Raw genomic sequence first — 22,216 nt, 5'->3', positions numbered from 1 at the left:
CTCTAGATCATACTTGAGCCAGTGTGTTGGAGTGTGGGTGGTACGAGATACTTAGCCGACTGGCCAGCAGTGCCCTCTCACAGGGATCAGCCTGCAGCCGTCTCCTGTTCTCAGGGTGTGGGAGGGTCATAGCACAGAACCATAGGTGCAGTTGGCTTTGTGGCCGTCTGGGGCTATAGCCTTCTTCCCGCTGTTCTGATCCCTCCTAAGGCTAGGAATAGGGAGGGCCCTGGAATGAAATCATTGCGGGTTTTATTCATCTCAAAATTACTTCTGAAGACCGGGGCGTAGCTGTGGTCAACTACATGTGTAGAACCCTGGATTCCATCCCCAGCACCAGAAGAAATGTATATATACAATAAAGTGCATATTTGAAGAGAAAAATTTGATGCATTTTACTACATGGATTCCTTTGAATCCATCAGCACAGCCAAGATAACAACGCCCCTCCCTTCTATGTTGGATACTTTATATATGCAGGCGGGTCCTCTGCCTCTCAGCTCTGCCTCAGCACCCTGGTCCCTGCCCTCTAAGTCACACTTGCAGTCTTCCTGCTTCCACCTTGGGACCAGATCTTAAAGACAAAACTCAGGAGCAGAGGTGAGGCTGGGGTCCTGGGGGCTTGGTGTGTGCTTGTTTCGAGTGCCACCGCACGTCCCTCACTGGGGTCCTTTCTTCCTTTTCTGGGGCAAAAGTTCTAGTAAAAAGTCAAGTGAAACTACTCAGAGAACTCACCGTGTGGCTTGCTCCAAGTTATCCCTTCTGTGTCAGGAGGCTACTTCAGCTTGTTGCAAAAGTACAGGGTGTGAAGCCAGAGGGGAACAGACAGAAAGACAGACAGACATGGCAGGGTCTGTGGCCAGCTCCAGTCCCGCAGTCCTCTGCCGCTGCCCTGGGCTCACCTTGAGTTTGTATTACAGTCACCCTGCTTTGTTACTTATATTTTAGTTGGTGAAGTCCAGTCGGCCTGTTTGGTCCCTTTTTCTTTGAGAACGAGAGAACAAGAGGGAGATCTTGGGTGCTCCGTAGGGAAGATGCATGGTGAGCAGGGCCCTAGGAGAACGAGGTTGGGGAAGGCCTGCTTGCCCGTCATCCTGTGACCCAGGCTCTGCCCAGGCCCACGAAATAAGGAGCGGCAGCCCAGCCCTGACAGAGAGCCCTTTGACCTCAGGCTCTGATGTGTTGCCAGTTGGAATGTCATGGGGAAGCCAACTTTTAATGCAAGCCCAGGCCTTGAAGCCGGCTTTTAGTGCAAGCCCAGCCCTTGGTTAACCACCCAGATGTCAGAGTCAGATACAACTGCTGCTGCTCTGGGTGGCCAGAGAGGTGTCTGTATGAGGGGGACGCAGGGCTAGAACCCCACTGGGAAAGGCAGAGTTATCTCTCTCCTTCCCCTTCTCTCCCAGTGAACCTGAGTCTCAGAGTAGGCTGTGCCCCTGTTAGAAGGGCCCAGCCCTAGGGTGGGGTCTGAGGGTGGCATGGGCTTTCCTTTTCTCTCCATCTTAGGCAGAGGGAGAAAGATGAGACAGGAGGGGCTAACATAGCCTGCCTTCTTCAGGCAGAAGCTGTGTTTATGTGTAGGACATTTCACCCTTACTGAAGCCCTGGGAGGCATGCTCTGCCGACATAGTTGAGTGGAGGAGGGTTCTCCTGCAGGCAGGACATTCTGGAACAAAGAGTAGATCTCGCACTGATTTCACCATTTCATTTCTTTACAAAATATTTGAAATCATCAAAAATTGCTTTTTTTTTTTTTAACCAGCTTTCTAAATTTGCCTAGATACTCGAGATGTGAATAAGATTTGGGAGTTTATTTTCAAACGGATGCTGTAATGCCAGACTTGGAGGGGGGCAGGGCAGAGGGAGCTCACTGTCTATGATGGGATTCATGTCCTGGAGTGGAACTGTGGAAGGGATGTTGCTCTCTCCTTCCGGGAGTCAGATGGTGCCCTTGGGTTTGGGGCCTAGCCGCCTCCCCTGCTCCACCTAGATCCTGGTGGTTCAGAAGTCTTCCTTCCTAATGTGCTTGCCCATTGCTTTTGGTCTGACCATTTTATTTTGACACCCCTATACCACGGCCTTGTTGTGACCCAGGCCTCAGTGAATTTAGGAGATCATTGCCTTCTCTTTGCGGCTAGCAGTGCAGGCTCCAGGCAGCAGGCCAGCTCTTAGGGTCCCCCCCCCCCGTTTCTGGTTCCTATCTAGGTATATAATAACCGTGGTTTTTAAAATCTCCTGTTCTAGCTGTGGGTCACGGGCTTAGCTAGAGCTTAGGAAGCTTCATTCTACAGACAGACCTGTCCTGTGTCTCAGCAGCCCTAGTCCTCTCCAGAGGTACCCTAGTGGACCTGCTGACCATTTGACTCAGCAGGAGGAGACCCTTGTGCGGCAGAGTTCTCTAAAGCACTCCTTTCCTGACTTCTTGCTTACAGGCCCAGGAGTTAGGCCAAGAAGAGCAAGATGACAGCAAGTCCAGCAGAGCTGAGCCACAGAGCAAACATACCCAAGTCTCTGAGAGGTATAGTGGGAGGCTGTGTGTGTCAGGAGGGTGTGGGCTTGGGTAGAATTATGGTCTTTATGGTTGCTGGAAGACAGGTAATGACATGGCTGTCTGCTGTACAAGCTGTGTTCATGTGGCAGGGGAGGTGGGCAGGATGGACCCTGCCTGTGGTGGTGTACTGTGACAGGACTGTGAAGTGTCACTCGGCAGGACTCTGCACATGGCTCTGTGATTAGTGCAGGGCTCTGTCCTCCTTATTGGGTTGGGTCGATTAAGCTGTGTAGATCTGGCTGTGAGCCAGGGCTGCAGGGGCCTGTGGAGGTCTAGAGAGCCATGTTCTTAGTACTGAAGCGCCGTGTTCCGAGCCGGGGTTCTTCCTGTGTATATGTGTGTGGTGTGCTTCCCCCCTGCCCCCTCCTGCTTCATCCCATAAAAGGAGAAGGGCTACCACCCAAGAGAATGAAGGGTGATCATCTCTTCTTTGGTATTCAGTAATGCTCCTGCATCAGTCATCATCTGACCACTGGAGTCTGGCATCTCCTCTTCACACTGATTTTAATTTATTTTTTAGATTTATGTGCGTGGATGCTTTGCCTGAGTGTGTGACTATGCGCCACGAGTCTGTTTGGTGCCTGATAGGGGTCAGCAGAGGATCCCCTGGGGCTGGAGTTACAGATGGGAACCGAGTCATCTCCCCAACTTTTTTTTCACCATTTAAAACAGCAACAACAGCAAACCTATTTGATTTTTTCAAGTGTGTGTGTACGTGTATGTCTCTGTGTGTTTGTGCATGTAGACTCATGAATGTGAGTGTCCACAGAGGCCAGAGGTGTCAGATCTCCTGGAGCTGAAATTACAGGCAGTTGTAAGTTGTCTGACACAGGTGTCAGGACTTGAACTCAGGTTCTTGGAAGAACACAGCATGCTCTTAGCCATTGATCTATCTCTCTAGCCTCCCTTCCCCCATTCTCCCTTAATTCTTTCATCCCTCCCTGGCTCCAGTGCTGGTGAATTCTGGAAGCAGACGTAGATGTGAGTGTGGTCAGCTGCTGGACCGGGCAAATGCAGCTGAGAGCACAGCTGTAACCCTGCAGGAGGGAGCTGAGAAGGTCCTGCTGCATATGTGGCTGCTGTGTCTGGACTCTGTGGGTGTGGGGGGCAGCGTCTCCTGTGAAGCCGAGGAGGGGGACTGGTGCCCCACTACACCCATGCCCTCTATATCCGCTTCTGGCTTTCCGAGTGAAGGGCTAACCCTGCTCCACCGGCTCCCCATTTCTGCCCAGGGAACGACTCCAGAGCAGCCTTCAGAGCCAGGCCTCCGAGGAAGGGCCTCTGTGGACCCTGGAGGGGCAGCCTGAGTGGAAGGAAGCAGAGAGGCCTGGGAAGGACTCTGTGGCCAGCCCCACCCCACTGTCCCTCCTCCAGAGGTAAGGATTCCTGGAGATGGCAAACTTGCCTCTTCATAGTCCTCTGTCTACAGCTGAAATTAGGGGACCCAGCCTGAGTGGGGGAGCCTCCTGTTGCCCTGGCTACTCCATTCCTGCTAGGGGATCCCTTTCAGCTCTGTTCTCCCCAGCATCTCCCCAGCAGGCATCAGCCCACCTCCAGTCTCATACGAACTGAGCTGGAACATTGCTTTGTCCCAGGCTAACTCAGAGGGCAGTGCAGGGCCCCTGGACCTCCTGAAACCTGGTCCAGAGCTCAGGGTGTATTTGCCAGTGCCTCTGTTCCCCTGGCAAGTGGAAGATCTTGGTCTTAAGAGTCATAGAGTTGGAATGAGCCACAGGGGAAGCCGAGCTATAGCAATGTTCAATCAACAGCATCCATTGAACACCTGCTGTGTGAAGTGTTTCTGGGGTGATGGGACCATCTTTCTTTCCTTGTGGGTGGGAATGTTTGATCTTCACTTCAAATGATTTGAGAAGAGGCTGGGAGGGAGGGGAATGTGGGGGAGTGAGGCAGGGGAGTTTCCTTGGGACTGCCCTCCTTGCCTCTACAGCTCTTTGACCCCAGTAGGCTCTAAGCTGAGCCCTTCCCTTCCTACCCGGCTCTAACACCTATGCTTCTTTATTGCTTGCAAGGGAGCAGGTTCTGAGCCCGCCTGCTTTCCCTGAGAGGGCTGAGGAAAAACACTCCCAGGCTGAGGAGGAACCGGGCCTTGGGCAGCAGGAGGCTGAGGAGATCGCGGAGAAGGTGTCAGTCTGTCCCAGTTCACCTATCTCTCCAGAGGTGTAAGGGCCAGTTTTATGTGTCTGTCCTGTCTTCCAGTGTATGGACTGTGTGAATGCCCATTCCCCTTGAGTGGTGACAGGAAGTGGGGTGAAGGGTGAATGCATCCTCAGTGCTCTCTGTGTAACTTTGAGAGCTCCACCAGCCATCACTGGCCCCTGCCCAGGCTTAGTTCAGGTCTGAGGGTGGGTGAGAGGAACCTTGAGGCTCATGCAGCAGGAACCAGAAGAGGCATGTTCTCCCCTCTTCCAAGCACCAGTTTTCTCTTAAAACAAATATGGAATGGGGGCTTCGGGTGAGGGAGGGACTTGTTGGTGAGTCACAGACTGAGCAGACTTGCTCTCTAGGGCCTTTCCTTGACCTCAGGTGTGAGGTAGCTTTGCCAGGCTCCGGGGTTTGTTGGTTTCTCCAGATGAATGAGGCCTACAAAGGACCCAGGGCTGTTGAGCTTTTCTGACTCAGTGAGAGCTGCTCAGGCCACTGGGCTTTTTTCTTCTCTTTGTCCTCACCCCGCTGAGTCACAGAGGGGAATGAGGCAGCCACATTTTTATTCCCAGACAGGGAGCTATTCTACAGTGACCAATATATGGCTTTCTCAGGTCCCCTGGGAGGCTGGCACAAGGGATCAGGGTGTTTGCTGTTCATGAAGACAGGAGTTGACCTGGCTCAGAGAGAGGAGGAGCTAGGTGGAGGTCAGGGGGTGGTCTGAGGCCCTCGTGGGGGCGGGGCCAGAGGCTCAGCTTGCTCCTCTCCAGGGAGCTTGGGTGCTCAGTGCCCTGACTTCATGTTTCTTCCTGTCTCAGTGATGTGCCTTCTGGGGTCTCCAGACACTTGACTGACCCTCTAGGCTCCTCTAGGTGCCTGCTTTGCTTTTCTTGAGTTCTACCTCTGGCAGCTGAGTCTGAAGGGTTAGGTGGCAAACTTCATGATGTCTGTCTCTTTCGTGAGCATTTGCCAAATAGTAAATGGATCCAAGCCATATCTTGCCTGTGCAGCTAAGTTGTAGAACATTTATTTGCCTAGCATATGTAAGGTCCTAGTTTGATCCCTAGTACTAATGCAGAGAGAGAGAGAGAGAGAGAGAGAGAGAGAGAGAGAGTGTATGGGGGGGTATCTGGCTCTCCAGCTTAGCAGTAGTAATCCTCCCTACTTCAGAATGCTCCTGGGACCTCCCCACCCTCCCTACTTTCCCACCCTGCTTACTCCTGTGGATCTTTGAGCTACTTGGTGGCCAGCCTGACATCACTGGGCTCTCCACTACCTCCCATGCTTGGAAACTGGGTCTCACAGAAGCTGATACCTGAACGGTTGGCCTGAAACCAGACCTACTTCTTCGAGAGCCTTCACCCTCCTGTTAGATCTTTCAGGCACCAAGCTAAGCAAGGTGTTCAGCATAACCAAGTCTTTAAACCAGGAAACAGCCTCATTTGCCTGGGTGTCAGGTGCTGGGGCAGCTTCACTGGTGTGTATAGCCTGGGCATGAGTGGTCTGGTGTCTCATCTCCCCACAGCATCTGTCCCTAGGGCTCCACATAACTCTGCAGCCCATAAGGGAGGCAGACGTTAAAAGGTACTGTCGTTGGGGGAGGAAAAAAAAAAGCTCTTCTGCCAGCTTTGGAAATGAGTCGGAGGGTTGATGAGCCAGAGAGCTGGGAGGGGAGGCTCTTGTGGAGGGCATTATTCTCAGAGGAGGCAGCGGCCATGTTGCTATATCTGCCATCAGCTGGGCTGTGTCAGGGGAACTCAGAGGAAGCCAGGATGTGGAAGGCGGGAGGGGATGGAGTTGGGAGCTGAGAATTGACAGTGTGGTTCAGGGTTGTTTTCTGGGTTCTGATCTTAGGAATAGGGAGGGACCAGTCGTGATGGTGTTTCTGGGATGTCACTAGCCTTTTCTGTCTTCCTCTCGCTAGTCTTTGTGGGGGGAGGCAGTGAGGTTCTTCACCGTTCCTGCTGCCTTCTGTCTGCCTCTCTGCTGGGCTGCATGGAGGGGACCCCAGAGCTCTCAGCCTGGCTGGGCAGCTCTCCTTTGGCTCTCAAGTGCTTCTCCGATTGAGGTCTCACCCATGTATTCCTGCGGATGGAGCCATAGCCCTGTGCTAGAAGAGTGTTTCTGTGCTGAGGCCAGTCGGAATGTGAGGTTAGGGACTTGGGAGTGCATGTGCCTCCTGCTTTCATGCCCACAGCCGTCACTGGTGTTTTGATATTTTCTTTAACCCTCAAGACTCTCTAGACCAATGGTTCTCAACCTTCCTAATGCTGTGATCCATTAGTACAGTTTCTCACACTGTGCTGACCCCCAAGCATAAACTTATTCTGTTGCTACTTCATAACTGTAATTTGCTACCGTTATGTGTCGTAATATAAATATCTGGGGTGCAGGATATCCGGTATGTGCCCCTCACAAAGGGGTCATGACCCACAGATTGAGAACCTCTGCTTTAGACATGTAAACTAATGTCGTTGTTGTCTTCTTTAACAGCTCTCTGTGTACCCGTGTTAGCTCAGAGTTTCTCATGCATTTCCAGACTTAACCCTGAGCTGACAAAAGCCTTCCGTCATATTTGGCTCGGGGAAGCATCTGGCTCCTTTGGTAGCAAGGCAGGGAACATTGTAGCTTCTTCTGCATTACTTTGCCCTCTGCTTGGTTAGGAGAGCAGAGAACACACTCTTGAGGCCTGTTTCTGAAATGAGCCTTAACTAGCAGGCAGAGCTTGAGTGGGGACATGGAAACAGGAATGCAAGCCATTCCAGGGGAAAACCCCTGAGGGACAGAACTTTGTTCTCCTCTGCCAGTTCTGGACCTGTGGGACCTTGGTGGGTACTATTGCTGCAGTGGTAAGCCTCCCTCTACCTCACACAGGCAAACTGCAGAGCCTGCGACTTCTCAAAAGCAGTTCTCAAAGGCTATACTGAAGGGCATGGAAGAGGCAGTGACCCAGGAACTGGAGGAAGACCAGAGGCTACTGCTGGAATTGCAGAAAGAGAAGCCACAGCAGCTGGAAGAGAGGCTGTGGCAAAAGGAGGAGAAGGAGGAGGAAGAAGAGGGGGAGAAAGAGGAGAAGGAAGAAAAAGAGGAGGAAGAGGAGGAGTATCAACTTTACCAGCAGAAGGAGAAGTCCCTCAGGTCTGTTTCTTCCCTGTTGAGGGACTTGGGGGAGTGAGGGGCACCCCGCTGGGATGCCCACAGCCTCACAAAGTGGCTCCTTAGAACCCTTACCCAGAAACTTGAGCAGGTATTGTGTTGAGTACCCAAGGAAGTATCTGAGACTTGGCTTCCTTGATGACATGGGACGCTGGAAAGGTGGTCTGTTAGCCAGCAGAGTTCTCCTCAGCAGAAGAGGGCAAATGGCTACCAAGTGGTCATAATTGGCAGCATGTCACATCCTGAGCCAAAGGTGCTTCAGAACCGTGTGGACGGGACAGTTTAATACCATATCTTGTCCTTTTTGACAGAACATCCAAGAGTGGCTGAGAGTTACTATTTTAGACCATAGATTGCAAATCTATGCTTAATTTTGAGAAACAAACCAGAAAGCTGACACCTAATAATAGGAGGTCAAGGTCCATCTTTCATTAGCCCAGCACAGGCTCTCTGACCCAGCGCCACCCTCTCTAAAACCTTCTTGGGTCCCTATGACTATCCTCTTTCAGGGCAGTAGCCAAATAGCTTACCTTAAAATACAGCACCCCTGAGGCTTCTCCTAAGAGCTCTGAGTTTGTGGTGGAGACCAGGGTTCTGGAAGTATCTGCCTCAAGGCCCAGAACATGGTAGTTGCTCCTTAAATGGCATTTCTTGTCTAGCCAGTCAACACTTCATGATTTCTCTGTGGGTAAGAGCCTTGCTTGGCTCTCCTTGAGGCAGTTTACCTCAAGACCTGTGGTTTTCTTTCCACACATATTTTTGTGGGTGTGGGTTCTCCTCCCTGAAGCTGAGTGGGAAGACAGGCAGGCCCTTGTCCCTTTGTTTTGTTAGTTGTAAAACAGAGAGTGTAAACTGCTCTCAATTCCGACAGCCCCACGTTCAATGTTGGCTATGTAAATTTTGCCACAGAAAAGAGACAGGGATTTTGTGGACTCCAAGAGGAAGAATTTGCATTTTGCTCAGGTTTTTCCCCCCCTCATTACAGAGGAAAACAGTGGTATGAATCACTTGAAATAGGAAATAATCCTAAATCTGTTTTGTCTCTGGAATTCACTACAGACCTTTGCAAAGAGATTGTCTTGTGAATCTTGCTTTTTCTCAGGGTTGGGCATCCTGGGTGCACTGCACCCATTCTCTAGTGTTTCCCAAGAAAGATGTAGTTTGTAAAAGTGCAGATATATTTGCTGTCATCGATCAGATCAAGGTGCCTGTCATGGACTTTTAAGGCTTACTCAGAGTTTGGGGCTAGATGACACTGTACAGACCCAGCACTTTGATTGAATGCCATTGTGTGCCAGTTACCAGTGTTTGATACAAAAGACTTCAGGACAGTATTATAGCTAGGCCTTGTGTAAGCACTTGGGAGGTGAAGGCCGAAGGATCAAGTTAAGGCTACTGTTGGCTCCATAGGAAGCCCGAAGCCAGCCTAGGCTACACAAGACCCTGTCCCCTTCCCCAAAAGGAGACAGATTCTTGCTTTGAAAAAAAAATCACATGTCTTGCAAGAATAGCAGATAGAACAGATCAGTTATAAGGTACTATGAGGCATGGCAGCTTGTGCTAAGAAAAGGTCTGCGTGCAGATCGTGAGGGCAAGAACGTATGAACTTGTGTGTTGGGCAATGAGTATGGTTTTGTTAGATAGGAAAGGGGAGTTCTGGGCTGAAGAACCAGCATGAGCAATGGTCCAGGGGCAAAACAGAGGATGGTGAGTCTGGAGAAGGTGATGCTTCTGGTGTGCCTGGGGTAGGGCCTAATGACCGAGGAGTGAGGGATGGGTCAAGAGAATGTAACCTTCCTGGAGTGAACACCATGTCCAGGAGGATAACCTGTAGGTATAGAGGAGTCTAGGACCAAGCAGCCTGCCATTTGCTTCCTGTGGCAGAAGGCAGATGGAGTTCAGGTCTATGAGGAACCAACATGGAGGAGAGATTGACTGATCTTTAATAGCAAGGGTGGTTTGTAGGTAAGGCCATGAGGCCTTCAGAGATGGGCCCTAAATACAAGAAAGACCTCTGTGGTCTCGCTCACCAGCCTTCCTGTCCTTTCCCTTCAGCCTCCTGAAAGCACAACTACAGAAAACCGCCAAGGAGGAGGAGAAGGAAGAGGAGACTCGGGTTAGAGAGGAGGGAAGCCGGAGGCTAGCCCACCTCCGGGCCCAGGTGCAGTCCAGTACAGAAGCGTTTGAGAACCAAATTAGGTGAGTCTACACTGGGAGCCGCCCAGACCAAGGACCTGAATGCATGGCCATGTTCCCATTTCATTCTGTCTGCCCAGAGCCGAGCAACAGGCTGCCCTACAGAGGCTTCGGGAAGAGGCAGAGACCCTCCAGAAAGCTGAGAGAGCCAGCTTGGAACAGAAAAGCAGGAGGGTCCTGGAGCAGCTGAGGGAGCAGCTGGAGGCTGAGGAGAGGAGTGCACAGGCGGCCCTGAGGGCAGAGAAGGAGGCGGAGAAGGAGGCCGCTCTGCTGCAGCTGAGGGAGCAGCTGGAAGGAGAGAGGAGAGCAGTGAGTGAGCTGAGGGAAGACTCTCCCCTTGACACAGCATGCAGAGGATGAGGGGTTAGCTCCAGGTGGGGTGCAGGGAGGGAAGCTGACTCTACTCAGCGCAGGAGCTGGACCCGGTCTCCGAGGCTTCTCTCACAGGCCCTCGGCTTCTCCTCAGGCAGTGGCAGGCCTAGAGAAGAAGCACAGCGCTGAGTTGGAGCAGCTCTGTTCCTCACTGGAAGCCAAACACCGGGAGGTGAGAAGCGGGTGGCCTGGGCTGATGGGGCAGAGCCTGGGTCCTCAGGCCCCTTCATCCTGGCACAAGAGTTCAGCCCCACCTTGGCCTGTAGGGATTGAGCTTCTCCCTCCCCTCCCTACCCTCCCCACTTCCCCAGGATGCTGGGATGGGTGCTGTACATATGCACCCAATTCTGAGGGCCACATTGTGTTGTATGCACTGGCATCTCCTTAGGTGATCTCCAACCTCCAGAAGAAGATAGAGGGGGCTCAGCAGAAAGAGGAGGCCCAATTACAGGAGAGCCTTGGGTGGGCCGAGCAGAGAGCTCACCAGAAGGTTCATCAGGTGATTGAGTATGAGCAGGAGGTGAGTTCTGGTCTCTGTCACCCCTGCTAAGGTCCGCTGTGCCATCGAGACTCCACTTGGCCTCTCCTCCCTCAAGGCCAGGACCTTTGCTGCCCCTCGGCCCCAGTTTGCCTGTAGGGAGGGGTCGTGGCAATAGTTCAGACATGCGCGTTCGTGCTTTGGTGCTATGTGTGTGTTTGGAGGTGGGGAAACCTCCTGTGTAAGATCTTCAGGCCCTGCAAGCGGCTGTGTTTCTTCCGTGTCCCCCTTACAGCTCAGCAGTCTCCTTCGAGACAAGCGCCAGGAGGTAGAGAGGGAGCATGAGAGGAAGATGGACAAGATGAAGGAGGGGCACCGGCAAGAGATGGCTGAAGCCAGAGATCGATATGAAGCTGAGGTAGCCCCCATCCAGCACGCAGACGCACAGGCACACCAACCGGGGTCCTTCTCAGCTGTCAGGCACGGGGAAAGGATGAGGTCAGGGAAAGGGTGAGGGGAGACTTACCTCTCTGGTTCCCTGTAATAACAAGGTCATTCTTCAGCTTTTTTCCCTGAAGCTTGAGAAAGCCCCACTCCCCAGCGAGGGTTGCTTGGTCCCTCACAGTGGCTGCACTTAAAAAAAAAATCATAATAATTGCTGATCGAAGCTAAGGTTTCACTCGGTGCCGGGTGCTTCTCTGAGCTCCTCAGCATTCAGCCCTTACGGCAGCCTCAAGGAATACATGCTAGCATTCTCTTCACTTTAGAGACCAGGGTGCTGAGGCCAGGGGAGTTTAGATCACTTTCCACAGCCTCTGGTTTAGTCACTCCAAAACCATGTCGCCAGGGTGCATGGAATTTCAGGACGGCATAAAAGAGACTGACAAAGAGCCAAACAAGAACTGGGTATTAGCCATCGTCACCTCTGCTGTGGCATAGTGCCTGTCATACTCTTATGGTGAGGAAGGTGTGGTGGTAGAGCATGACACAGCTGGTCTCTTCATGTCCTCAGTCAGGAATGGACACTCAGCTCCACTTCTTGTTTTCAGGTGGTTCGAGACCCCAGGCCATGGAAGGGCGTGGTCTGTGCTTTGGATTGGTCTCCCACCTCTGCCAAGCCATAATCTAGAAAATCCCTCACAGAGCTCAACCCTGACCCCTAGGCGATTCCTTGCTCCGTTGGCTTGATAGGAAATAATAACCATCTTCTTTGGCCTAGAGGCGGGAATGTTTCTTGTCTTGAGTAGACCCTGGCTCAACTTGGCTTGGTCCCGTTGGTGGTGAATAGTGGGCAGGGGTAGCAGTGAGCATCTAGTACACTGCAGCCCCTGTCGGAGACCTTCGGGCTCCTGCTCCAGTGACTGGAGTCCAGACTCTTTGTACAATCTTCCAGGGTAGAAACAGCACTCTCAGGACAAGATTTAGCTGCATGCCTTCCCATGTCAGTTCCATCCTTACTGAAGAGTAAAGGAAACTGGCCAGCGACCTCTCTTGATGGAGAAGCTGTAGAGCAAGCATCAGCAGGAGGAGTGGTCTCCCTAAAGGAGACATCTGGCCTGTGTCCACTTAAGCTTCACAGGGAGAGCAGGCAGGCATTCTGGGCCTGGGACTTTGCTGTCCTTGAGACCCTCCTCTAAAAGCTACTTTGGGGAACTGATAGTGACCGCCATCAATCTAAGTCACCTGACACAGCAGGAGTTGTGGAGACTGATTTTGGGGGGTGTAAGGAGCCGCTGTGGGTTTCCGTTGGTGACTCCATGATCTTTTTAGGAGAGGAAGCAGCGGGCTGACCTCCTGGGGCACCTGACTGGGGAGCTGGACCGCCTGAGAAGGGCCCACGAGCGAGAGTTAGAGAGCGTGAGGCAGGAGCAGGACCAGCAGCTTGAAGACCTAAGGCGTCGGCACCGGGATCAAGTGAGGGCCTGGGAGACGGGGTGCTACTTAGACACCTGCATTGCGGAATAGGAAGCCACGTGCGCTGCCCCAAGAACTGCAGGGCAGACTCCGACACCTTTAGGATTGAGATCCTGGCCACGTCAGTGCTTCAGGGTCTCTTTGCTCCTTGTTTTCTGAGCCTCGCTCAGAACAGGCCTAGTATCTGAAAGGAGAGGTTAGCCTGTTTACATCTTTGGGATGGGCAGGTTCACATCACCCTGTCCCATTGGGTATCAGCAAGACGTGGCATGCTGTCCACAGGAGGCTGCAAGGGCAGAGGGAGAGGAAGCAGGCCTGAGTCCAGCTCAGAGTTTGGGGTGTGGTGTGTCAGCTCCTGTCCTTCAACTCACGCCTTTCACCCTCTCTACACCCATGTCTTTCTGTTTACCTTACTTGTGTCAGGAAAGGAAATTACAAGATTTAGAGGTGGAACTCTCATCCAGAAGTAAAGATGTCAAGGCCAGACTGGCTCAGTTGACTGTTCAGGTGAGTGTGGACAGTGGATAGAGAGGCTAGGGAGGGCTGGGGAGGGGGGGTGGAGCACAGAGGGCAGTTTCCACTTCAGTCTCGGGGGGTTTGTAGTTATTTGGGACCCGTCTCCCCTCAGGAGGAGAACATGCGGAAAGAGAAGCAAGTGCTCCTGGATGCGCAGAGGCAGGCTGCTCTGGAGAAGGAGGTCTGTGTGCCCGTTCGTACCCTTTCGTTTGTCCCTGCACCTGTCTTGCCCAGGGCCCTGGGGTTCTAAGACTGTGGGTCAGTATCATGCTACCCAGTGGACCTGACTTTCGAGCCTCAGGAAATGACACTGTGGCGGGAGACCCTAGATCCTGGAGGCGGTGGCTTCAGTCGCTCCAGCTTTCTGTCTCTCACACCTCTGATGTTGCCCGCACCTCACCGTCTCCTCACTGGATTGTGTGTATTCTCGATTCCTCTGCCCCAGGAAGCCACGGCCACCCATCAGCAGCTGGAAGAGGCGAGGAAAGAGCACACTCATCTGCTGGAGTCGAAGCAGCAGCTGCGAAGGGCCATCGACGACCTGCGGGTCCGGCGGGCAGAGCTCGAGTCCCAAGTGAACCTCTTGCAGGCACAGAGTCAGAGACTGCAGAAGCATGTGAGGTAGTGTGGGCTCCCTGCTCCCGGCCACCACTCCTGACAAACCCCTGCTGCTTTTGGGCCCTCTCCCATCATGGACCTCTAAAGGGAGAGGAGGAAGGCCCCGCTTGGAATCCAGGCAGAAGCAGCCAGCACACTTCTGCTGCACTTCATAGGGAATGGGGCATCGAGGCTATAAGAAATAGAGGGTTCTGGGTTCTGGTGTTCCCCCACACCTTAGCCCTGCCCTGTGGGTGCGAGGGTGAGTGTCCAGGCCTCACTTCTCTGCCTCTTGCTCCCTTTCTCACCACAGCAGCCTAGAGGCCGAAGTACAGAGGAAGCAGGACACCTTGAAAGAAATGGCAGCTGGGACGAATGCTTCTCCACACGTGGAGCCAGGTCTCCATATTGATGACCTGAGGAAATCCCTTGGCACAGTGAGCCGGGGGCCCAAGCCTGGGAGTGCTGGCGGGGGCTGTGGTGGGAGGCAGAAAGGTGGGGCATTTGAGAAGAGCTTGGCTCTGCTTTATTGAGGCTCTAGCTTCCCTTTCTTATGTCCCCCTCTGCCTCCTCCATCACTCATACGTAAAGAGCACCCAGGGGCGGTCGGAGCTCTTTCTTTGGCTGAGACACCAGGAAGGGCTTCAGGATCGCTTTAGCTTTTGCTACATCCAGTCTTTTCCACTGTGTGTTTGCAGAATGAGAACCCAGAGGTGTCCTCTTCTCTCTCCCTGAGTAAGGAGGAGATCGACCTGTCTGTGGATAGGTGAGTTTTCCTAGCCCATCTTGTGCCATGAAAGCTGAGTGAGTTCTCACATCACAGCTGAGATGACAGTGGCCGTCACTGGGGCTTGTTCTAGGCATGGCCTAGGGATGGAAGAATCTACTAAGCTAAGGTCCTCCCACCTGTGACCTTTAACACAACACGCTGGCAGCTGCTGACCTCTAGTGGAAGGTCAGACCCCAGGAGTGTCTAGCTATCCCAGCACCGGCCCCAGGCACACTTGCCATCTTAGTGGCTGACGCTCTAGGTATTTAACAGTGATAATCTACAATCTCGGTCATAGCTTCTGAGCATGCTCAGGTGGCTGTGTGCTGGGCCAGCCCCGTGGCTCAGTTTCCCTTCCCTACTTCTTGCTGCTCCACAGTGTCCAGCACTTCCTCTCTGCTGAGGGGGTAGCAGTCCGCAGTGCTAAGGAGTTCCTGGTGCGACAGACGCGCTCCATGCGGAGACGACAGACGGCTCTAAAAGCCGCCCAGCAGCTCTGGTGCCATGAGCTGGCCAGTGCCCAGGAGGTAGACGAAGACCTGCCAGGCACTAAGGTCCCAGAAAACGTGCGCAAGAACCTGGATGAGGTAAGGAGCCTAGAGGCGGAGGTCAGAGGGGGGAGGGGCTACTAGCTTTCCTTAGCTGATCATCCTGGGAACTCTGAGGTGGGCCACATGAGCTCTGAGGTCACTTACGTGTCATGGCTATACATCATGTGTGTGTGTAAACACCTTGTGTAATAGTAAATTATTTTACCTTCATATTAATCATCTTTAAAAAGTGAGCTATAGGGCTGGAGAGGTGACTCAGTGGTTAAGAGCACTGACTGCTCTTCCAGAGGTCCTGAGTTCAAATCCCAGTAACCACACGGTGGCTCACAACCATCTGTAATGAGATCTGATGCCCTCTTCTGGTGTGTCTGAAGACAGAGACAGTGTACTTATATATAATAAATAAATAAATCTTTAAAAAGAGAAAAATGAACTATACAGGCTGAGGGTCCCTAGCCCTCAAATCAATCCAAAGGGTAATGTCTATGCAGATATTCCCAAAGCAGAAAAGTTATAAAAATCTCGAACGTTTCTGAAGCCGAGCAGTTTGGAAATGGGGTACCGTAGTGCCATTGCAATGGCTTAGGTAAAAGGTATGACTGATCTCTAGAATATTTCAGACCCGCCGCTCCTCTTTGTCACTCTGGGGACATGAAGGTCTTGGAATACATTCAGTGTAAGATTGAGCAGCTCCCCTGGCTAGCTTCTCGCATGGTCTGATTTGCAATGAAAGGACAGATGCCATGGTTACATGATGTGACAGGTTTTTGCACCAGTCAAGGCCTCAATTGCATGGGCTCCCCTGGATCATGTCTGAACTTTTGATGGTGCTTGAACTAGGTGAGGGCAATAGATAGCAAGAGGCAGGTAGGCACAAGGAGGGGATCCCCAGGGTGTGTCCATTCTGCCCCTGGGCATTGTTACTGCCCCGATTTACTCTTTTTTTTTTTTTTTTTGTTGGTGACAAAGGTGTTAGTAATAGCCAGCCAAGTGGTGGTAACCATTCGGTCAACGGCTTGAGAACTCAGCATCTCCGGGCATGATTTTCCTCATGGACACTTCCTGTTAGTTCTCGGGATCTGAGGAGAGAGTAGCGGTTCTCTCAGATGAGCTGACCAAGACTTAGGGTCTTTACGACCCTCCCAGCCGGCCAGTATCAGAGCTGGGGCTCCAGCATCTGTGCTAACACCTTTTGTCTCCCCTCCCTCCCTGGACACAGAAGACCAGGCACCTGGATGAGATGAAGTCAGCCATGCGGAAGGGCCATGACTTGTTGAAGAAGAAAGAGGAGAAGCTGAACCAACTGGAATCTTCTCTACAGGAGGAGGTATCCTCCTGTGGTCATACAGCCCGATGTGGCTACTCCCTCCTTCCCCTCCTGGGATTCTTGCTTTCTTCAGGCTGCCTTAGGGAGAACTGGATCTCTGCCCAGGCAGAGGCATTGGCTTTTTCAGAACAGTGAGCGGTCGATGTCTGTGCTGACATTTCAGGGCACCCTTGGAGCTTCTACTGCTTGGTCACAGCATTCTTGGTGAATGCCACAGAATCAGGGACTAGCTCTGTTCTTCCTGCTTGTCTCTTAGAAGAGCTGTGACCAAGTGGAGCATCAAGGTGTCTCTTCTTTCCCTGAGATGCTATGCATTCCCCTCTGTGTCTCAGGTTTGGTTTGGGAGCAGGGATACTCAAATGGGGAGACTGCAAGGCTGGTTTTGGGGGAGGAAGATGGAGTACTTCTGGTCCTGAGGGGCCCTATGGGCTGTTTCACAGACAGTTGGCTTCTCTTGTCTTTGCCTCTCTACTGAGGCAGACTTTGTGATACACTTTTCTTGCGGTGCCCTTCGAATCTTGGATCCCAGAAGAACTAACTCACCAGGCCTCAGGCCTCACTACATGTATATGGCAGGTGGATTGAAAACACATGGGAAGGGACAGTACTAATGGCCACCTCTACCTGCCAGGTCTCTGATGAGGACACTCTGAAAGGATCCTCTATCAAGAAGGTGACCTTTGATCTCAGTGACATGGACGATCTGAGCAGTGAGAGCGTGGAGTCCTGCCCCCTGCTGCACAGTGAGTGGTGACACACAGGGAAGCCAAGAGGGTCAGTGTCATGGAGGGGTGGGGGCATAGTCCTGTCCCCTGTCCCCTGCCCCCAGCCCCCAGCCTTGTACTGAGCTTATGTCTGGATGAGGTATGCCATCAGCTCTGGGTCTGCAGCAGGGAGGGGTGGAGGGACCCTGGATTCCTGCAGTCTTTCTTCCGGGGCCTCCTGCCTGCAGCCATCTGGACGCAGTGGCTCTGGCCTGTGGTTGGGTCAAGGACCTTGTTTTTCCTTTACTCTGTGTCCTTGGGTCCCGTGTCTAGGACATAGAAGCCCTGCCACCCATCCTTTGTCCTCCCATGAGGCGAGGCACTAGTAAGACACTCAAGTGCTTGCTACATCCTGAATCCTTTCCCACCATCTGCCTCTTTCCTTTCAGTCACCCCGGCCCCAAACTCTGCCGATCCCAGCAAGATCCATTACCTGAGCAGTTCCCTTCAGCGAATCAGCAGTGAGCTAAACGGTGTGCTGAGTGTGCTGGGAAGCCTCCACTCCCAGCCACCACCACAGGGCCTCAGCAGCCAGCCCCCGCCTCCGCTCTTCACCTCCTCACTTCGGTCCTCCAAGAACGTTCCCGCCTACTCCCCCCAGACCAAGCTGTCATCCTTATCTTCCATCACGCCCACGTCCACCCAGTGGGCCTGGGACCCAGGGCGGGTCTCGAAGCTGTCTTCCTCCTCCTCGCAAACCGTGGATGATTTTCTGCTGGAGAAGTGGCGGAAGTATTTTCCCTGTAGGTCATACGTCCACACCTCTCTCCCCTGTCCTATGTGCTCTCTTCTATGTGTCTATGAGCATCCTTCCTTCCTCTTTTGCCTACCCCTTATCTCTACCACCATCTTTGGTCCGTGGGCTCTGTCTGTGGGGGCCTGGGGAAGGAAGACCTTTGCTGGTGGCCTTGTAGCGAGAGGCACTGTGCTAAGCTGTATTACACTGAGCCTGCACTGCTTGGAGCTTTTATTGTCAGTGCTAGAGCTTGGCAGAAAAAGTTGTTGATTAGGATGGTGCACTATGGCATTCACACACACACACACCTTCATTTAGTCTGCTATAGTTCTCAGGTAGTAATTAATTATCCCCGTTTTTATAGACAAGTAAGTTGAGACTCTGAGGATTAGTAGTAAGCCCCAGAGTACCCTTTGAATGAGTGAGTCACATACCAAGTTTTGACTCTGTACTAATGACCCCTTGGCCCTGGCTTCTGCTTTGGGACCAACAGGCAACCATTTGATTTAAAAAAAAAAAAGTAAAAAAATAAAACAAAAGTCTTCTTTTTGCTCAGCCAAAATTGAAAAGGAAATTTTTAGAATCAAAGTGAACAGGACAGTTCTTGTCTGTCATCTGTCTCTCACCTCCAGCTTGGAAACTTTCCCTGCCATTGTTTGTTCTGGGGACATCCTTTTCTGGGAATTCAGGGGGTTCTGGTAGTGAACGTGGAGGTGGCTGACTGGGGCTGGCTCACCTGCCGGCTACCCTTGAACCCCATCTTCTTGCTGTTGCAGCTGGTATCCCATTGCTCACCGGCTCCCCTCCCCCTCCAGAGAACAAGCTGGGTTATGTGTCTGTAAGGTAAGCCTTTATGCTGGGTGTGGCCTCAGAGTCTAGATCTTAACCTCCCTGGGCAAATGGCAAATGGACAGATGGGGATAAACCTCATGGTCCTGTTGGCCTGGGAGCCCAGGCGGGTCCCCAGCTTGATGTGAAGGTCCAGAGTAGATTTTGCGTCAGATGCTCAGGAAGGGGGTGGAGGGCAGCCACTACCTTCCCTTTGGGGAACTGATGCTCACCTTACGAGAGGAGGCCCTTTGATTGCTGGAGGCCTTACAGAGGCAGGAGAGGGTCAGCAAGGAGAAGAGAGAGGTGGCGCTCCTGTGCCACCAACTTCCTGCCTGCCTTCCTCTCTTTTCCAGTGAGCAGCTTCACCTCCTGCAGCGCTCCCACCCTCGAGTCCCCAAGACAGACAGTGTCAGCATTCAGAACATGATCGAGTCTAACCGGAAGTGGCTGGAACATTTCAGGAACGACCCCAAGGTGTATCCTTTTAGCTGGTCCCCAAGCTCTAGTTTCCTCCCCGGGGGGTGGGGATAGCAGCTGACTGTCTGAGCTCCACCTCCGGCCTCTGTGGTGTAGGAGGAACAGCCTGTTGGACCTTAGACCCTTTCTCTCAGCCATCCGGTTCTCCTTCACTTTGTGGCCAGACATCTTTTCTCCTCGGTGCCCAAACCAACAGCCACATCGAACTTGCTGCAGCTGGGCCTGGATGAGAACGACAGACTGAGTGTGTTTCACTACTGAGCCCCGTGGGGGGCGGGGCTGGGTGGAGCCGCACGCCTCCTCTAAAGCAAGTGCCTGAAGAGCCGCCAGCACTTTCTTTCTCTCTCATCAAACGTGTCCTTCGCTGTGTACTCTACCTGGGGCTTGGAGGAACCACCGGGTAGGTAGGTGGAAAGTCTGGCCATTAGACGGCCACACACACTTCAACCCATGGACTGTCCCGAGCAGAAACGTGGACCTCTGCGAGCTTCTGCGTCAAAGTCGCACCGAGATGTGGCTGCCCAAGACTTCAGCTGTGTGGCCACCTTAAGTTATAGCAACCTCTTTGGGAGGCCAAGGGAACCTCCTTGGAGGTCAGTCCCCTTGCTTGTGGGAGGTGTGTGGTCCTTCATCTACATGACCTCCTACATGGCATCCCTGGGACTTGGCTGTCCTGGGACCTGTGCCTTTCTGATACCTCAGCTCTGACAGGATCACACCCGTCCCACTCTCTTTGCTTTTTTTTTTCTTTTTAAATGTCTTCTGACTGTCTCAGGTTTGGGCTCAGCTGCCTGAGCCTGGCTGGATGTTGCTAGAGGACCCCAGAGGAATGTTCTGCCTCCTTCCCCTCAGCCGACACTATGCTTTCCTCATGGTTCTCAGGAGCACACTTCCCTCCTTTAGGATGCTCACTAGAGCTTTTTCTTGCCCTCAGGTCTCAAGCGCCTATATCTTCAGGAAGCCAAAAAGCCATAGGGAAAGAGAGGGATGCCTTCTGTGAGCCCAATTTCCATCTGTCCTTCTACCTGGGCCATCCCTGGCCCAGTCCAACTATTAACTCTGTCCAGAGCTCAGTGGATGGGTCTGACCGGTAGGGGCCATCTTGGGTCGGGTGCTTCTGGCTGGTGCTTCTGGCTCAAGCCTCCTTGGCCGCACTTTCCCTCCGCAGACTCTGTAGGAGCTGCAGGTGATGTTCCCAGCATCTGTCTCATTGTTTAAACACAATGCCCTCGTTTTTCTTGTCTTGAGAAACTGCGGGGCGCCTTTACCCCTGCAACCCACAGGGTCTCACCGATTCATCGTTCATTTCTTTGCCATGGAATAAACCTCGAACAGCCAGTTGGCTTTTTACACTCTTAGATAATTTTTAGTCATTGGCCGACCACACACAGAAAAAGTTCGTTTTGTGATTTGTTCCACTCTGTGTGCCTTGAGAACCGCTCCTGTGATATGACCAACTCTGGTGACAATCCTGGTTTTTGCATCTATTAAATCTCTGTCAGTAAGTTTTCTATGAGGCAGTCCTGTGAATGTGCTTGTCTCTTTGGAAGCCTTTGTGACCTTCTTTCCTAGGGACAGGGAGGTGGGGACAATGGCTCAGTGGTGTGGAGTTGAGGGCAGGTGTGGGCTACTCCATTTTTATGGGTGACAGAGAAGCAAGGCTCAAAGACCTCTAGGTGCCTGGGTCCCCTAGTAAGATGTAGACCCCTCCTGCAAAGCACCCTTAGCTCCACTCCTTCTACCAGTCTCCAGAGAGCTCTCTCACGTTTACAGTCTACTCCTTCCCTGATTTCCACTTGCAAGGCTAGAGACCTACCAGGCCGCTTCCCCAAAGACTGTGGGGTTTTTTTCTCCCTGTGTAGACAAAGCCATGCCCCACACCCCTGTCTTAAGCTGGCAACTTTAAGTGTGTTGTTTTTGTTTTCCTACTCCCCTGGGTGGACAGACTACATATATTCCTAGGTTTGTAGCAAGGGACTGCCTCAGGGAACCAACTCACACACCCTGTCTCAGTCCCAGTGTCCTAGCCACTTCCTAGGAAGGAACGGGGAGATGGGGGAGATTGTAAGCCAACATCAGTCGTGTGCCTCTGTGAGCTGTGGTTTTCTTAGAGATGAGAAAGTAAAGTTTAAGCTCAGAGAGGTTAAGGTCACAGAGCTAATAACAAGCATTTGAACTAGATCGATCTGTTCCCGAAAGTCAAATTCCGTTACTCACAACCACCCCAGTGCCAACAGATATTTCCTCCAGGCTCACAGCACAGTCCGTGACAGCTCGGTGTACACACCAGGAGTCCTGGAACTGGTAGTTTCTAACTGGGATAGTAAAACTCTCCTGGGCTAAGGTCAGAACTCGGGGACTGGGGATGTAATTTATTTGCTTAGTATACATGTGGCCCTGGGACCTAAGGGACCGCACTTGACCCTCCCACAGTGAGAACACAGCTAGAAAGAACCACAGTCTGCAGCATCGCAAGGAAAAAAAAAGGAACAGAAAAATGGGGACTGGTTTTTGGCCAAGCATGGTAGCAATGCCTATTTAATCCCAACACTTGGGAGGCAGAGGCAGCTGGAGCTCTGAGTTTGAGAATAGCCTGCTGTACAGAGTGAGGTTCAGGCCAGCCAGGGCAACATAGTGAGCCCCTGAATATATATATATATATATATATATATATATATATATATATATATATATATATATATATATAATGTATATGCATATATGTAATTTATATATAAATTAAAAATTTATCCCCTTTTATCTCCTGGACTTTAGACTCTAGCTGGAAAACTCAAATCCTAGACCTCAGGAGCAAGCT

The 22,216-nt window shown here is 52.2% G+C and overlaps 1 protein-coding gene across 1 annotated transcript in view; it reads left to right on the top strand.

Moving 5' to 3' along the window:
* Nucleotides 1-20,860, top strand: part of CEP164 (centrosomal protein 164) — a 56,374-nt gene extending 35,514 nt beyond the window's left edge. The window contains exons 11-32 of the mRNA XM_080929873.1: nucleotides 2,433-2,518; nucleotides 3,784-3,927; nucleotides 4,582-4,731; nucleotides 7,589-7,852; nucleotides 9,926-10,069; nucleotides 10,147-10,375; nucleotides 10,533-10,610; nucleotides 10,827-10,958; nucleotides 11,212-11,334; nucleotides 12,687-12,830; nucleotides 13,254-13,337; nucleotides 13,459-13,527; nucleotides 13,792-13,967; nucleotides 14,257-14,380; nucleotides 14,642-14,709; nucleotides 15,092-15,299; nucleotides 16,483-16,590; nucleotides 17,222-17,333; nucleotides 17,744-18,097; nucleotides 18,867-18,933; nucleotides 19,275-19,397; nucleotides 19,563-20,860. Coding sequence (XP_080785999.1) covers nucleotides 2,433-2,518; nucleotides 3,784-3,927; nucleotides 4,582-4,731; nucleotides 7,589-7,852; nucleotides 9,926-10,069; nucleotides 10,147-10,375; nucleotides 10,533-10,610; nucleotides 10,827-10,958; nucleotides 11,212-11,334; nucleotides 12,687-12,830; nucleotides 13,254-13,337; nucleotides 13,459-13,527; nucleotides 13,792-13,967; nucleotides 14,257-14,380; nucleotides 14,642-14,709; nucleotides 15,092-15,299; nucleotides 16,483-16,590; nucleotides 17,222-17,333; nucleotides 17,744-18,097; nucleotides 18,867-18,933; nucleotides 19,275-19,397; nucleotides 19,563-19,659 — 3,084 coding nt within the window. The 3' untranslated portion in view covers nucleotides 19,660-20,860. The remainder of the gene's footprint in view (nucleotides 1-2,432; nucleotides 2,519-3,783; nucleotides 3,928-4,581; nucleotides 4,732-7,588; nucleotides 7,853-9,925; nucleotides 10,070-10,146; nucleotides 10,376-10,532; nucleotides 10,611-10,826; nucleotides 10,959-11,211; nucleotides 11,335-12,686; nucleotides 12,831-13,253; nucleotides 13,338-13,458; nucleotides 13,528-13,791; nucleotides 13,968-14,256; nucleotides 14,381-14,641; nucleotides 14,710-15,091; nucleotides 15,300-16,482; nucleotides 16,591-17,221; nucleotides 17,334-17,743; nucleotides 18,098-18,866; nucleotides 18,934-19,274; nucleotides 19,398-19,562) is intronic.
* The last annotated feature ends 1,356 nt before the right edge of the window (nucleotides 20,861-22,216 follow it).

This window comes from Micromys minutus, assembly GCF_963924665.1.
Source record: "Micromys minutus genome assembly, chromosome: 16".
Taxonomy (NCBI): domain Eukaryota; kingdom Metazoa; phylum Chordata; class Mammalia; order Rodentia; family Muridae; genus Micromys; species Micromys minutus.
The sequence above is the reverse complement of the archived record's forward strand: the minus strand, read 5'-3'. Positions and strand labels throughout refer to the sequence as shown.